At 34.8% G+C, this 16,288-nt stretch overlaps 2 protein-coding genes across 11 annotated transcripts in view; one reads left to right on the top strand and one right to left on the bottom strand.

Moving 5' to 3' along the window:
• Positions 1-9,846, bottom strand: part of Piezo (piezo type mechanosensitive ion channel component) — a 36,373-nt gene extending 26,527 nt beyond the window's left edge. For all 3 annotated transcript variants that reach the window (XM_013312745.1, XM_013312744.1, XM_013312743.1), the window contains exons 1-2: positions 9,657-9,846; positions 9,014-9,085 (exon numbers count right to left, since the gene is read on the bottom strand). In XM_013312745.1, coding sequence (XP_013168199.1) covers positions 9,014-9,077 — 64 coding nt within the window. In that variant the 5' untranslated portion in view covers positions 9,078-9,085; positions 9,657-9,846. The remainder of the gene's footprint in view (positions 1-9,013; positions 9,086-9,656) is intronic.
• Positions 9,847-10,566: 720 nt separating this feature from the next.
• The window catches only part of mxt (Eukaryotic translation initiation factor mextil), a 9,323-nt gene continuing 3,601 nt past the window's right edge, over positions 10,567-16,288 (top strand). Inside the window, exons 1-12 of one of the 8 annotated variants that reach the window (XM_013312909.1) lie at positions 10,567-10,630; positions 11,100-11,224; positions 11,310-11,463; positions 11,566-11,719; positions 11,800-12,001; positions 12,366-12,437; positions 12,828-12,888; positions 13,113-13,260; positions 13,382-13,519; positions 13,628-13,817; positions 15,012-15,083; positions 15,937-16,055. In XM_013312909.1, the coding sequence (XP_013168363.1) occupies positions 11,104-11,224; positions 11,310-11,463; positions 11,566-11,719; positions 11,800-12,001; positions 12,366-12,437; positions 12,828-12,888; positions 13,113-13,260; positions 13,382-13,519; positions 13,628-13,817; positions 15,012-15,083; positions 15,937-16,055 (1,431 nt within the window). In that variant the 5' untranslated portion in view covers positions 10,567-10,630; positions 11,100-11,103. Of the gene's footprint in view, positions 10,631-10,654; positions 10,985-11,099; positions 11,225-11,309; positions 11,464-11,565; positions 11,720-11,799; positions 12,002-12,365; positions 12,438-12,827; positions 12,889-13,112; positions 13,261-13,381; positions 13,520-13,627; positions 13,818-15,011; positions 15,084-15,936; positions 16,056-16,288 lie in introns of those variants that run through there. The other 7 variants (XM_013312906.1, XM_013312907.1, XM_013312905.1 and 4 more) reach the window with 7 other exon arrangements.

Genomic DNA, 16,288 nt, shown 5'->3' on the forward strand with positions numbered 1-16,288 from the left:
CAGTCTCTGGCGTCGTTTGAGTGAATTTTATTTAGAATCGATTATATTATTTATTCAATGCAGCCGCAACATTTCAGTGTTTTCTGTTTCATAAGAAACAAACATCAAATCACGGAAGCCAAGGCCGGTGTCGGCCTTTGAAGAATTATTTGAAACCGTGAATAATTATTGTGCACGATAGAATAAATATCGGATTATTCCTGTTTTTCAAATATTAATATACAGATAAATCAAGATTTAAAAATACTAATGGATAGAACATAACAAGAAACCGTTGATTTGGTCGTTGAAGGAATTATTATAAGCTGACGTATTCAAAAATAACGTCTCAAAGGAAATAAGATCATTCACTCAAATTGATGAGTTGAACAATATTTTTTCTTCCTTCAATAGTCACTATAACATGTTTCTGTAAGCTTTTTTTTTATAAAACACTTAAAAAGTTAATAGAATGCGTTATGGTATCATTTATCATAGACATCCGGCCAATTTAATTATAAATGGTAGGTATAAATGCAAATCAACACACATAACATATAACTATTTTTACAATCAGCCTTTTTTTTTTTGCAAAAAGGAATCAGATTTAGGATGTATGTATAAGATCCGCGTCTTTAAATAACAAATATTATATAGTTAAATCGTGTTTCTCTTGGTTTCCATTTATCTCCATATTATACAAGAAAAAGAAGAAAAGATTTTGAGGAACCAAAAAAGAAAATCTACTAAGTATAACGATAATATCCTTCGGGGTTCCAAATGTCAGTGTAACATTTCGCCATCGTGTAGTACCACCGCGGGAATTTGTTCTGCACCGTTTTACATTCGCCCCATTTCACGAACTTCCTAACTTCCAAAGTGATATTAAAAGAAATTGATAAACAACATAACTTTACCTTTGAAGTTCATTTTTAACGATTTCCCGCACTTTAATGCTAAAGAATTACGCATTGACACACTCGTCTTTATGACAACGATGCCATAAATTAATAAAAGTTGGTTATAATTAAGCCGAGGTTAGGTTACCTAATTGAATAACTCGAGTAGGCGTCTGCCAAATCTGAGACATTACATACAATTATGGAATAAAACATTCTCGCGTTTATTAGCGTCTTCGTAAAAGGCAGTAATACAGGTATAGGATATTTCAGAAGTGTCAAGTACATTCTCGGTAAAGTTCGTTTTATCAATGAGTCATTGTGTCTACAGTTAGGTAAACAGCCGTAAAAGATCAGTTAGTTATTTATTAATTCATTTCTTTCGTTGTATATTTTGTAAACAATTTTGTGCTCCTCTATTAGTTATTACACTCTACTGACATCTCTACCCACAGTCATTAAGACAGGAGATTTGAGAGAACTCTTGTAACAACAGACTTAATATAACTTAACTCCTTGATCTAACCAGAACTTGGTCATATACATTTAAAGTACACTACTAATTGTGTTATTTACATTCTAAACACCAAAGGAAAGAAACTGTTCAGGTAGAGCAAATGCAATTATATTCTTACCACATAACTATTTAAAGGCCTTTCTTATAAAAGCTATTTCATTAATTTTATAGGTGTTGTATTCGTTACTGCTAGACAATATAGCAATTTATTCAATTAATAGTATCAATTAACCCAGCTGACCCTTTGACGCTGCGGGCAAAGTACGAATCCTTACAATGGGAAATTGATCAAGCCGTACAGACTCCGTTGTCGCGACAATGAGATAGCCATACGTAAAACAATACAGTATCTAAATCTATAAAAGTTCGCATACTATTTTTCTTGATTCTGAAGATAATATTAGGAATGAAGTCGGCTAAAAGAGCTTAAAATCTAGTATTTGTTATATATAGCTTGGAGTATATTTTTTACTCACAATAAACGTCGTAACTCCTCTTGAACTGCGTGGGCGGTGCGTACATTAAAAATACATCTGACTGTCGATGCTCTCACAACTATCAGCTTGCACAACGTCGACAAATGTAAACGGGAAAACATCAATATTCAACATTCACTCATTTCCTTAGATTAAAGCAAGTGACGAATAGTGGTGCAAATGCTCCAAAACAGCGCAAAGAAATCTTTACAATAGACATTATAACATACATTTTTTATCACGTACAATGCATTTATCTTTCACTTATGTACACAGTTTGACTTAAGAATGTTGCAAGCGTGACCCGACTTTTATCAAACCATCCATCTTGTTAGTTAAAGCGCTTCACTATGAACCAGGAAGAAAAAACATAACAATGTGGTCACACAATAATGTCAGCTTTACATGTGAATTCAGAATAGATTGTACCTAATCAATTAATAGATATATTACAAGGCATAGACCTCGTAACAAACCTTTCTGTTGCCTCTTATAGAAATAAAAAAGTAAAAAGTAAAGAAAAGAAAGAAAAAGTAAAGAAAGTTTGACAATAATACTCCGAGTACCTCTAAACTTCGAATCCAATAAGAAAGTTTGTAGCTAGGTGCAACAAGAGCAATGGGACATAGGAACCGTTATAATGAACTGTTTCTAGCCATCAGATAGGAACGTGAAAGGGCTTCGCACAACCGGCTCTCTGAGGCTAAATTATGACCTATTTTTGCTCTATTATTACATTTTTAGGCACAAATATTTATTATTTAGTATTTGTCCTACTAAAATTAACATTACGGTATCTTACTAAATGTTTTTTAAAGTGTCAAGATCCACCAGACCTAATAAACTTCAGAGAAACTGTATTACGTATTTCACTGGCACTCAATCTATTGTTGACGATGTCATTTACTTACCAGAAATAACTGATGTATCTAAAAGCACTACTTTGTTACGTTCTCAGTCTCTTTATTTTTAAATCAGCATTAACAAGTAAATAATAAAATTTCAAGCTTCTTATTTATTTATGTGACGTTAGTGAAATTCACTTTTGACACGACCGTTGGCGCAGATATGCGTCGCGTCGCATCTAATTTATTTTAGCATTCAGAATCTAGAAATGCACAAATATATTTGTACGAATATTTTTCGTCACTGTCTTTTAATAATAAAAAAAAAGAAACTAGTCACTAAACATTTACTGCATGCATTTGTCGTTTAAGTTTCATACAAACATTTCAGAACTAAACAGGAAATATGTATACTTAAAGTATTAACAGGACGTAACTCATATACTAAAAATATAACAGTACAAAATATCAAGTAAAAGTTAAAAATATTTGGACTATGCAATTCCACAGTTCGTTCACTGGCACAGATTAAATTTAGATAGCTGATGCAATCGAAATATTCTTTTTAATTTACGTTTTTACGTCCTCTTTTTGTTCCTAGAGATTTGTTAATGTGTTTAGTGGCATTCGCAACGTATTCTGGGATTTTAGAGATCTAGTAATCATACTGTTATACTAAATATATAAATTTCAACTACGTCGTAATTCTAAAAACCAGATAAAGGGCACTTGATCTTCGTATCGTGGCTTTTCCATGTGTTATGTGTAACCACTCTAGCCGTGATAATATTAACACAGATGCTATAAACACTTCAACATGGTTATTTTGTTACTTCATTGCCGTAACACAAACAATGTAGTAAACAGTAAATGCCCTGATTATGATTTGATACGTGTTTTGAACACAGCGTTCCTTCGCAGAAAACTAACCACGTTCGTCTCCTTAAAAGGGGCGGTCACGGATACCGATGATTAAATGTACATAATAGTTTATTTTTACTCTTCTTATTAACACCTGACCTTTTTGCGAAATCCAAGTGAAAACCTGGAATTTTTTGACGCCTAGCTTTTGTAACAAAAGAGAATAGACCTATCACAAAAAATATGACATCAGTATCATTTATGTTTAAAAAAAAGAAGGGAAAAGTAGGGCACATAAAACTTTTGCTGTGGCAAAGAGTTATCGGTCGGTAGTATGTTATTCAAGACATGCGTGGTAATCTGCAATAAATATAATATAGGTGAATGGCACCGGCCTTTTATCGCAAACGAATGCAAACTTGTATTGGTTCCGCAGAGATAATATCGATAAGAGAATTTTGGTTACACCTTTTAGGTAGCTAAATACACTTAAATCCGTTAAAAAAACAACATTCGGTATAAATCTTACTAATATTATAAATGCGAATGTTTGTTTGATGATATCTGCAAAAGGGGTGCATGGATTTGGCTGAAATTCGGCAAAGATGTAGAAGATATTCTGGAAGAACACAAAGAACTACTTAAGTTTTTTTTAATTCGTGCAGACGGAGTCACGGGCGGCAGCCAGTTTTTAAACAAACTCGATAAAAGCCTTATAACCGTGCCTTATGCCGCAACTAAATATTACTGTGTTCATAAAAAACAATGTCATTGGGAACACGTCATATCTGGAATTCGATTCGGACTTCCAAAATTGAAAATAGACCATAGCTTAACATGATATATTGAAGTAAAAATAACCACTATAAATATAAAAAAATATCTTGCTTTCACTCATGATGCACTTATATGCACCAGTTTAGCAATCGGTCGCTATTTTATCGCAATCGCCTTATCGATGCTCTATCTTTTCGCGACACGTTTTTTTTGAAAATATAACACCTCAAGAAATAATATCAGTTAAAGATTGTATAGTTGTCAAATAAAAAATTAAACGTAAAAAAGTAAATTTGTAAACAAAATATTATATTTCTTCCAGCAGAGAAACTTCAAATATATTATACTTCAGAGACTTTCAATATCGCAAAACTGACCTTAAAAATAATCGCAAATTTATCGCTCTAAAAGTTAATATTAGAATGCTTTAAAAATTATTGTGAATGTGCCGGCCAATATATCGGTGTAAAAACAAGCTTGTTCCGTGTGATGAGGTCATATTTAATGTAGGCAGCCGGTTAACTAGTTGAACTGTGAGGCGACCTTGTGAATCAGGCGGCCGATAAGGCATTCGATGCCGAATGTTGGCCAATACTCGGCGCATCACTAGCGCGTATTTACGTTAATTTGCATTTGCACTTTGAATGAACGGTACCTTTGTTATAGATGTTCGCGTATCATTAACACATGTAAATATATTCCTGGAAAGCGATTACATTAAAAATGTGCCTACGGTTTAGAACGCGAATTTTTTTGATTGCGTAATTTGTTTTAAAACTAAGTTTAGAAAAAAAGATTGTAATCCCTCTTACCGTGGGTTTCTGAGACCAAAATATATGTATAAAATATATCGTCATCTCTGTCATTATATTCGACAAAACAGAGATAACAATAGTTAGGTACTAGTACTTTGTTTTTAATCTACTTGTAACTAGTAGATTAAATACTACAGGTAATGTTGATATCAGTGAATCAAAACAAGATGAAAAAGTCCATTAGTTAATAACGTTGTATACGTAAGTAATCAATGTGAGTAACATTGGCCGGCCAGTGGTCACCGACGCCTTTTAATCACAATTATAGCCACACCCGACATCCCTGCCCTGGATGACTGCATCAGTTTACTTTATACGTGTAAATTAATGTTGATTTCATTTCGCGGGAAAGGTTTCGCGTGTTTTAATTAAGTGATAGGCATACCAACACACATACACAATTGTAAATGTTAATGTTGTTGTGTGATTGTGCTGGTGTTTATATGTAGTAATGTTTATATTGTTGTTGCGTGTTGTACGTGATTACACAAGGGAGTGTTCGCGATTATCCTCCCCTCCCACCCCTCAGCCCGTCCGTGTCATCATTCAACACAGATAGAAATAAAAATAATAGCAGACAATTAAATTAAAAGCTTAATGATAAAAAGCTCGCGTGTTTAAATTCGTTTCATCAAAATGACTTACTTCGAAATCTGAAAAAAGGTGTGATTAGATATTAAATTATTTCATTCGTAAATTAATCGTTACCGGTTACAGTTTTTTTTTTAATAAATAAGTTAATATTTTTTAAATAAAGCTTTTCGGAGTTTCTAAATCAAAATCTTACTTCACTAGTATAGAGCTATTGTTCTTGGCACAGTGCCGCAAAGGAATTGGGTTTATTACAAAACTGTACATTTTATTCTTGTTAATATTCGACTATTGGCAAAATACATTGCATTTACAAGATGGGGGGAACTGAATAAAAATATCTTAATAATTATTACTCATGATAACTAACTGTATAATGGAACTGTGGGCCTAGCATGAAAAATTGTGATAAGCGCCATAGTATCGTCATCGACAAAATAATATCAAAAGCCTATCGGGCGTAAGAAACACCAAATCCAAAAATAAAGAACACCAATCTCATACTATTTTTTACATGCTTGACGTTGGCGATACGAAAACGCTTATCACAAATATTCGTGCTAGGCCCACTGGTAGATTATTGTAACAGCAAAGTAACTAATAAGACTAAAAATGGAGGATTAAATGCTTTGGGTCAGTACTATAATCAAACCTGTCAAGTAAACAAAATTATATAATAACAGTTTAATTTTATAGGATTATCTTCTAAAATACATTGCTATCTCGTAAAAGAGTTGCAATATCGACTTTATTAATAGCTGATACTGTAAAGGGGTCACAATCAACACCAAACTCGACAGGCGCAGTCCATTAACAATACAAACAGTTCTAATTTGGGACGGTAACCTTTTGTAAGAACAAATAAAACTCAATATTAAATTTAAAAGTTAACAACCACTGTCCACGTAGCAGATCCGAAAATAATTTAGAAAAAATTAAACAACTAGCTTTTATTTATGACATATTTTCTGTCTTCTATATCGTTATACAAGAGAAGGTTGATTAACCATTTAAGACCATTCCATGTGTGACCATTAAAATACAAGAGTCATGTCAATTTGAATAAAGGTGAGTTAACACGATCCTAACAATCGTTTAACAGGAATTTTCGTTTTCTTTGAAGAGAACACAGATAAAAATAATATTTTAAAGGCACTAGTGTCACCACACTTGAAATTCACGGACGGTAGGCCACGCACAAATGTTTGTTGAAACATTTAAAGCTCAAGGCGAGTTAAAAGTTGTATAACATACATAACTTTGCATGTCTTTATTTTAAAACTGTAAAAGGCCACATTTTAAAACCTCTAACGATCACATTACACGCTGGTTGCTACTTTACCATACAAAATGTCAACACAAACATATTTACGTCAATAACCTGTGTCTTCTATTTTTAATTAAGGTGAAAATTTAACTGGAAAATTGCTGAAACTACAATTTGAATAATCCTTATTAAGCCTTATACTAGCGTTTTGCTCTTATATTATTGTGCTTTTAAAGGTTTGAATAGACTAGGACAGAAATTGTCACATGTCACATTGTTTATACTACTTCCATTGTACGGATGAATCAAGAGACATTCGTGTTTATACAGACACACTTCTACGTATACCGTAATGTATCTAGTGACTTTGTCTTATTCTATCATTATAGGTCTAAAACTTTAGTGTTAGTTTACTGTTATTATAGCATCATATGATTCGATTTGAGAACATAGCACTTGTATTAGAAATAGCTTTATAGCTCGCACGCCGCGGGCAGCTAGGCATGGTTGTAAACAAAGGGCCGGTCAGAGTTGTTCCCTAAATTGCTGGCTTTATGAGCCATAGTGGAATTAGGGTCACACAGTGAATTCTTTACGAGTATAGCACGCTAAATAGCTTTATAATGCAAATCATATAAAGAGTCAAATCGTATAGTGAATCCGTAAATCCTCTTTCCATAAAGTGTTGTGAGTATTGAATTTTCGAGCAAATGAGCGATAGCTTATATGCCTTGTTGTTGAGTTACAGATAAAAACTACTGATTATGATGAAAAAAAGTACATTTGTACAATTTTAAGCCACAGGATGGACAGGACTTTCACCTAGTAGCGAATTTTACATCTACCCGCGATACCACTAAACATTTAAAATGCAAAATATTCTTCTATAAATCTATAAATTCGTGCTATTGATACCACTATTATCAAGCATATCCATAAATATCATAATAAATAAAATCGTACTCGTAGTATACGTATTAAATTCCGAGATATAGATTACAGCGGGAATCTCGACAGGTTGATTTATACGAAGTGTCATAACAAAATGTTACGTTGGAAGAGGTGCGTGTTGAAAACATGCAAATTTCAATAAAAAGGCTCCCGGCAAGGCCAGGGCATATCGGTCAGCGGGTCAAACTACGAAACGTGAGGACGCACCCTGATGTGGCGCGCCCTGAGGGATGCCTGTTACACTCTCAGCCCGCAATGCGACGACATTAAATCAAATCAACATGCTTTTTCCCGACTGATAAGAGGGTAACATTTTTCGGCGGGTTACATACATGTGTCCTGATGTAGAACTTAGGTCGTATGAAATTGGTGCGTGATAAATAACAGGTGCGCTTAGCCACAGACGTTAAGGGGGGTATACATGGAATTGGTTGTAATTAAGTAATGTAAGTACATCGTTTCCAGATCATAAAACGAATAACGCAAAAACCTGTTTAAAATTGAGACGGTTAAACGGACAATTTTTGAATCGGCGGATTTTTTTCCAGCTATTTTAACTACGTTTTTCGCTTTATTTCTCTTATATGAATTGCTTTGCTAAGTTCTATATTATTTATGAATGTTAATAGCAAAAAAAATTATATATGGTAACCGCGGCGATTCGTGCGATGACGTAATCCTTATTTTGGTATTACTATGGAGATGTGGTGGGAATTCATAAAGGTAACAACAATGGAATGACGCGAGGTCTAATCTTGGACCATTATTATTTACATAAATTTGAAAGACAAACTCTATGTGAGATTTTTAACACACCTATATAAACTAATATATACCTTTTTATATGTAATTTATTAAACCTATATTATATTGGCTCATTGTTTGTTTAATGAAGGTGAAACTAATTAATATTTTGAAATTTATTATTCAATGGTAAGTTCAGAATGATATAATACTTTTGTAAGAATTAAGAATACAACTGAAATTCATAGTATGCCTAGGTTACATGTAAAATAAATTAATTAGAACACTGACCTAGTAGAAGCCCTGCTGGTAGCACCAACCTTACAAATATCACTGAAAGGTAGTACTGATGCATGTTGATGGCTGAAAATAAAATGCAAATATGATTATTTACCTTTTTTATTAAATGATTATTGTTTACTTATATTCTATAACATTTATATGGTATTTTCAATTGCTCATTAAAACAAGTGTAGCATTCTATTTCAATAAAATTAATTTAATGAACTAACTTTTTAATTTATTATAAAAGAAAATACAGTAGAAGAGGTTAGTTTTATTATACACCTTCCACAATAAAGTAAATTTTTTATACTATTAACTTAGGATCTGATGATTTCGAGTTCATACTATAAATAATTATTAGTTTGAAGAAAAATCTTTGTCTTTGACTTTCTAACGAGCCTACTTTTAAAATGATAAACAATATAAAACAGCTAACTTATTACACATGTTGTGAAGCGTAAGAGAAATAACAACTTAGAGTGAAATACTAGACAAAATCTAGTACTTCTTACTAATAGGCTTTTACTGTTCGAAAGTGATTTCTTGCGTTTAAATATTTTCCAATATATTTATAGGAAAATGTATTAAAATTTAAAATAAAACCTAAACATTGACCGGCTTTCAAACTAAAACATATTAGAATACGTACCTTTCCCGTCAAAAAAAAATAAGAAGCAGGTAACTTAATCACTTGAATAGATCACAATCACGTTAAACTTTGAGAAGTTTTTGGTGTAGTAAATTTGTCTCGTTTGCACACATTTTACGTTACACCATAGCAAAATTGCCGAACCAAAATACATATACACCTCAGCTCTCTTCGTCTTCGCGTAAAATATGACAATGACGTTTGATTTGATTACTGTTTGACAAAATGACATGAATGACATTAAAATGTTGCCGGTTCTTTATTTTAATTCTACTAATTTTACACTCTTTTTAAATGTCTTGACTGGCGCACTTACGAGCTTAGAAGTGGCATCTGCTTATTTATTGAAAGCTCTCTTATTAAATTAGTAATGCCTGTTACTGTAAGTGAAATGTATATCAAAAATAAATTACAGTGATAAACTTAATGTTCGTTGGCCACATCTTGAGAGGTTACTTTTAATTACTTTAAAATATTTTTTACGATCATTTCTTAAAATTGGTGTATTTCTTAGAATGATCATAAAATGAATAACTATAAGGGTATTTACATTAAAACATTAATAGGCACAATGATTCGTTCAAAAAACTTAAATTTCACCAAAAACGAGACATCACATAATGTAAACTAAACTAAATCAAATCGCAATGTTTTGAAATTAAATTTTTATCATCAGAAAAAAAAGTAATATTCACAAAACGAAAATTTTACCTAAAATCGGTTGTTTGACAGACTTGCAACACTGTCAGAACAGTGTTTACTAAACCGGTAAAAGTTATCGGTAAACTATTGATTTATTTTTTAATAAAATAATTATATTTTTTACATAATATGAGATTTCATCGTGAAAAAAGAACTACTGTAATATTTATGTCCAAGTTAGAAAATATTTCCCTGAACAAAATTAAAACTTTTCGGTATAAGTGACAACTCTACTAGAATTTATTTTTATTGCGAATTAATGGCGTAGCCAGGTGAGTGTTCTTGTTTATTTCTTATTTCATTGTGTTCCATGGTTTTCAATTGTTTTGTCCAAATGTTTTTTGACGAGCAAAGTATTTATCCTCTTCAAAGTCAAAATTTTTTCAGCTAATCCGTTTTTATTATACGAAAAACCAATCTTACGAGTAATGAACACGTATTGGATTTGTTCCGAATTTATTCGCTAGTATCATTGTCATCACTTTCACTTTTCACGCTTTTTGCTCTATTCGTGGTTTTAGTGTGCATATACTGCATAGGCGCAGTCGCCATGGATGAGTGAGTTGTTCGTTTTGTTGATACTTAAGTTCCTGTCTCATTGTTTCACATGAATAAATTATGACAAGGTTACTAACATCCTTACAGAAATTTTTAATATGATTAAAACGTCACGGCTTGCTTCTTTACATCGCGTTGTTTATAAGCACTGCATTTTGCACTATAAAATATTTTAATTTTCAGCACCATGTCGACCCTAACGAAAATGACCCGCACGGTAAAAAAACTGGAGGTGCCCAGACCCCTGAAATCGACAACCAGTTCCGCACATACCCGCAACTCTGTATTAGATGTGAAAATTAATTCTGGTAAGAATCTTATTAGAATTGCCATCTATTATTTATAAGCTAAATATATAAGTAAACATTACAAGTTATGAGTATTTTTTTGCAGTTGATGATCTGATAGTGTTGACTGAGGGTGTGGCATACCAGATGATGCAGGGGAATTTTGATCGTGCCCTTCAGAGCAATGTTGCTACCATGTACTCCAACCTCAAGCTTTATGGTGCCCAGCTCGAAGCACTTTATAAGGAGTTTCTTGATAGGTTTGTTTTCTCTTCACTTTAAGAAGTATTATATGATTTGAATTAGGAATAAAGGAACAGTATTTTTGACAAAATTTGTAAACAAAAATTTTGTAATTTCAGATATTTTGTTGTATTCCGTAACGGGTCTCAGGATGAAAGATTGGACAAAAAAACTCGTCTCCATCTTCTTGAGTTAATAGAATTACGTGCAAAGCATTGGCAAGGATCTGATTATATGAGTCAATATTATAGACACCGTGGTACACATGCTGAGGTAGACACTTACTATATTATTTGTCTATAAATTAATGTGGATTTGTTTTAGTACAATAATAACATTTGTATAATGTTCAGCCACTGTTAGTTCCTACCATGGAAGGGTCGGGGTCGGGTGGCTCGGTCTCCCCCACGCTGGCTGCGCCTACCGAGCCGCCCACTTTACTTGGCCCCGGTGAAGTCATCAAGCCATCTGGCAAATTCCCTAAGCCAACGAAAATACCGGGCAAAAACTATTCCAAGGATGAAGTTGTTATTAGAAATGCTGATTCTGGAAAAGGTGAGTCATAGTGACCAACATTTTTTTAATTATTCAGGGATATTTATTTTGTATCAAAGCATGTAAACCAAGTAATGTCAAAATGTAGGTGTATTCAGGGCATGAATGGAGTCAAGATGCTTATTCCTAGTGTTATTAAATTAATCGTAAGTTTAAGTAGAAAGATGCATGAAATTAGATTTTTGTTTTGTTAATTTTGTGTAAAAATTTATGTTTGTATTTTCAGTTCTCAATTGGGCTTATTTATCTAGAAAATATTTGTTTAGTTTAATTTTTTTTGTGTCTTTACTTTTTAAATAACAGTTGATAGGCTGGCAACATTGGAGTGAATGCAGTAAGTTGAACTTGTGTTGTGGTGTTACAGTGATGGGTATCAAGGGCAGACGGGTGCACATGATCGAGGAGATAAGTGACACGATAATATCGTTTCAGAGAGGTACGAATGCACAGAGCGGACGGGGCGGCGCTTACGCATGGTGTGACGGACTCTCTCTATCTTCGCCTTTTATAATTAATGCTTCCTACTTCTCTATGTTGTCTATAACTCTCTATGTATAGTGATATAACAATGTTTGGTGTGCTCATTTTAGGTGTAATCAACACTAATTATAGATTAACATTCATGAAAATATGTATCCATGTGTTCGATATTTAATATAATAACAATACATTATACCATTGTTCTTAGATGGATAATGACGAAATAGATTTTAAGTACTTACTGCCTATTAATTGCATTAAGCTTTCGGCTTCAAATATTAACAAACTGTACTAACTTTATAATTTATGTGGGCCAGAATTAGAAGAGTTTTTTTTCTGTTTACAGTGAGTCCAGGTGCCAAGGAGAGGCTTGTTCAAATCACAGGTCCCAATGAAGAAAATGTTAAGTGAGTATTTTTATTATCATAATAAGTAGGTGTGCAAGACTTTATTTTAAATTTAAATAAAAACTTTCATAATATATAATACAAACGCAGTTAATTGGTCTAAAACTTTTTTTAACAAGACCTTGGATACTTTGTTTATGTGTATATTGTATATGCCGATAGCTCGGTCAAGGTTGCATTATTGTGTTCAGTCGATTTAACTAAATCGTGTTGATGTTTTCCAGCCACGCAAAGCATCTGATCGGTGATACGATCCGGCGCAATGCGTCTCCGGTGCGGCTGGAGGGGGCGCTGGAGGGCGCGCTGGCGGGCTCGCGCGCCTCGCTCGACTCCGCCGGTTCGGATGACGCACCGCGCATCGTACAGCGCGAGGTAACATCATAACACAATTTACCTTTCAAACAAGTCTGCCATTTAATATAAAGGAAAAGAAATACATTAAAAATTGGAACCAAAAGAATTATTGCATATGATGTTTACTTATAAATTTCAGAAGTCTCCTCACAACAACAATCGGGCTTTGCTCCATAGCTTCTCTACGAATGACGCAGCGCTGGGAGAGTATAAGCACACTGTGACTTTTGGCCAACATTCCATTAAGATCACGGGCAACAATCTGGATCTTGTTAAAGTAAGACTTCACAATTATGACACCTCATTTTGATATTAAAATTTAACACAAAGGAATTTAAACAAAGGACTTTGTATACATTTGTTGGAGTAATGTGTTATGTGTCAGACGGCGAAGCTGGTGCTGGACGAGTACTTCGAGAGCGCGGGCGCGCTGGAGGCTCTGGGCGCGGGATCGGGCGACTTCTTCACGTTGTCGCAGCGGCCCGGCGCCGCGCTTCTGCTGCGTGATGATGCACTCAACGGCGATGACGACGTGTTCGCACCTGCGCACGCGCACGCCTCTGACGACGCGCAAGGTAACGACACGTCCAGAACTAAAGGTTACGGATAGTTGCTCCACTAGTTATAAACAAAGTGAGATCTGTATGAAAATATTTTAAGAGACCACAGAGAGCAAAAGAAATCAATAAGTGTAATTATAAGGTAAAAATATAAATTCCTGTTTAGGTTGCAAAAGTTGAAATAAAGTTTTTGAAGCAGAAAACAGTGTTGCGAAAGTATAATAGACAGTTTAGCCGTCCCTTTAAAGAATTTGCATGTAATGTTTTAAGGAAATGAAAGGTTTTAAAACAATCTATTTACAATTTCGAGTTTGGTATAGTTTGCATCCCGACTTTATAATAGCATGTCCGTAGACAAAGCTAAAAGCTAATAATTTTAGCGTACAGCATGATGGTGTGAAAATGAAAAATGGGTTTGCGGTTTTATATTTGGTCGGTTTATACTTTAATAAAAGCAGTAGAGACTGACTGAAGCATGTAGCTTAATAAGATTAGGTTCAATTTCACATTACAATTATATTTAAATTCATAGAAACGTCATTACCCATAAAGTATGAATTTACTTATATATACAGGTGTATTTTGGTCATATAATATTATGTATCCATATGTATTTGTTCTATGTATTGTATTTCAATTTCATATACATATCGGTCCACGGCTAAGGCAGGGTGTTTTCCAAATTTCTTTCTGGATTTGATCATTTTAAATAACCATTTATTAATTTTCATCGCCCGCCTATTAACTCTAGTAATACAATTTCTATGTTTCGTAAGTAACTGCCTGGGTAGTGGGTTATTTATTATAAGGGGAGGTGAGTATTTTAAGAATTTGATACAAATCAACTGAAAACGACATTTAAAATAGTCACAACTTTGCGGTTTAACTTTTTATTAATTTCTGCTAGAGTATGATGCTCAGGCTTATGTTTGAATAGACTGTGGCAAATTAAAATCTAAAATTAAAAATTAAATCACACGTTTCTATTGTTGAAATAAATTAAAAACTAAAATAAATATACAGTTGTGTTTAAAATAAACTTAGCGAGCCTCGAGGGTAGTTACTTGTGACTAGAAATTGTGTGACAACTCGCGCGGCCGTGGTATCGTTTGGTGACGTGACATCACGTGTCGTTTCGTGATGTCACGTGTCGTGTCGTGTCGCGTCGTGACGTCGTGTGACGTGACGTGACGTCATGCGTGTGTGCAGCGGCGGGGGAGGGCGAGACGGCGCCGCGCCGGCCGCGCTTCTCGCGTGCCACCAGCACTGACAAGAACCAAGGTAAGATGACCTGCCGCCTCGTGTCACATTACACAATATAGCATATCTACCAAATATTGCCACCCAATTATATTGAATATTATTTATATTGAACGTATCTAAATGTCGTGATGTATCTTGTAATGTATTCTCATAGTAATGTATCAGGCATCTGGCATGTCATATTTATGTCACTCCATATATGTCATCATTCAATCATGTAACTAGTATGCAGAAGTCAGTCAATAAAAGCATATTGAATGTTGGCCCACTAACAATTTAACTAATGACTGAAATGCTAAAAACTTTCTCTTATCTTCCTTAAATTTCTTTTTTATAAAGTATATCAATTATATTTGAAAGCTTTGTTTCTTTGTTATAGTTTAAATAATCTGATCGCAGAGAACTGATGTGTGTGAATGACATTGCTTAGCATGTTAACTATTCTTACTTTACTAAACAGAAAATTGGAAAGATTTACAAAGTTGAGGTGGTGCTAAATAAATAGTGAGCTGAGCTGAGTGCAACTAACATTGCTCGATTTAAATTTAATAAATAAATATGAATGTTTGCTTTATATGCATACAAATTTATTACCTTGAACTGTGGCTGGCTGGTACGTAAATTGACAGGACCTACTTCATCTTAGTCAACTTAACTCACAGCTGGCAAGAGCCTTCTCCTGACTCTGGTCTTTTCATAAAGTTCAGTGTTTATAAGGCCATTCTCTCCAATGATCCACACATGGGTATTCGTTTGAAAGACTTTACTCTGGCCTGACAAATTCAACTTTTGAACATGGGGAACGTAACGCAAAAAGAAAAAGGTGGTGAGTAATAAGTCAGGTTAGTATGTGTTGGCGTCTATGTCGCAGGTGCGGCCGGCGCGCGGCAGACGTACACTTACGAGACGCTGGTGCAGTACGCGGACTCGCCGCTCAGCAAGCTGCCCCCCGCGGGCCTGGCCGGCTTCCCGCCCGAGCTCGTGCGCAAGGTAACGCCGCGCCGCGAGCCGCGCCACGCCCCGCCCCACGCCCCGCACGCGCCCCACGCCTCGCTCGCCCCGCCCCACGCCGCGCCCCTCTCGCAGCGCCTGCTGTCGCCCTTCCGCGTGTGGCCGCCGCTGCATCACCCCAACTACCTGGCCGCGCTGCTGTGCCGCAACTTCTACTGACCCCGCGCCGCCCGCTTGCCACGCACGCCCCCTATGTTTTTGTGTGGCCCTCG

The sequence above is a fragment of the Papilio xuthus genome, unplaced genomic scaffold (genome assembly GCF_000836235.2).
Source record: "Papilio xuthus unplaced genomic scaffold, Pxut_1.1 DF827597.1, whole genome shotgun sequence".
NCBI classification, from domain to species: domain Eukaryota; kingdom Metazoa; phylum Arthropoda; class Insecta; order Lepidoptera; family Papilionidae; genus Papilio; species Papilio xuthus.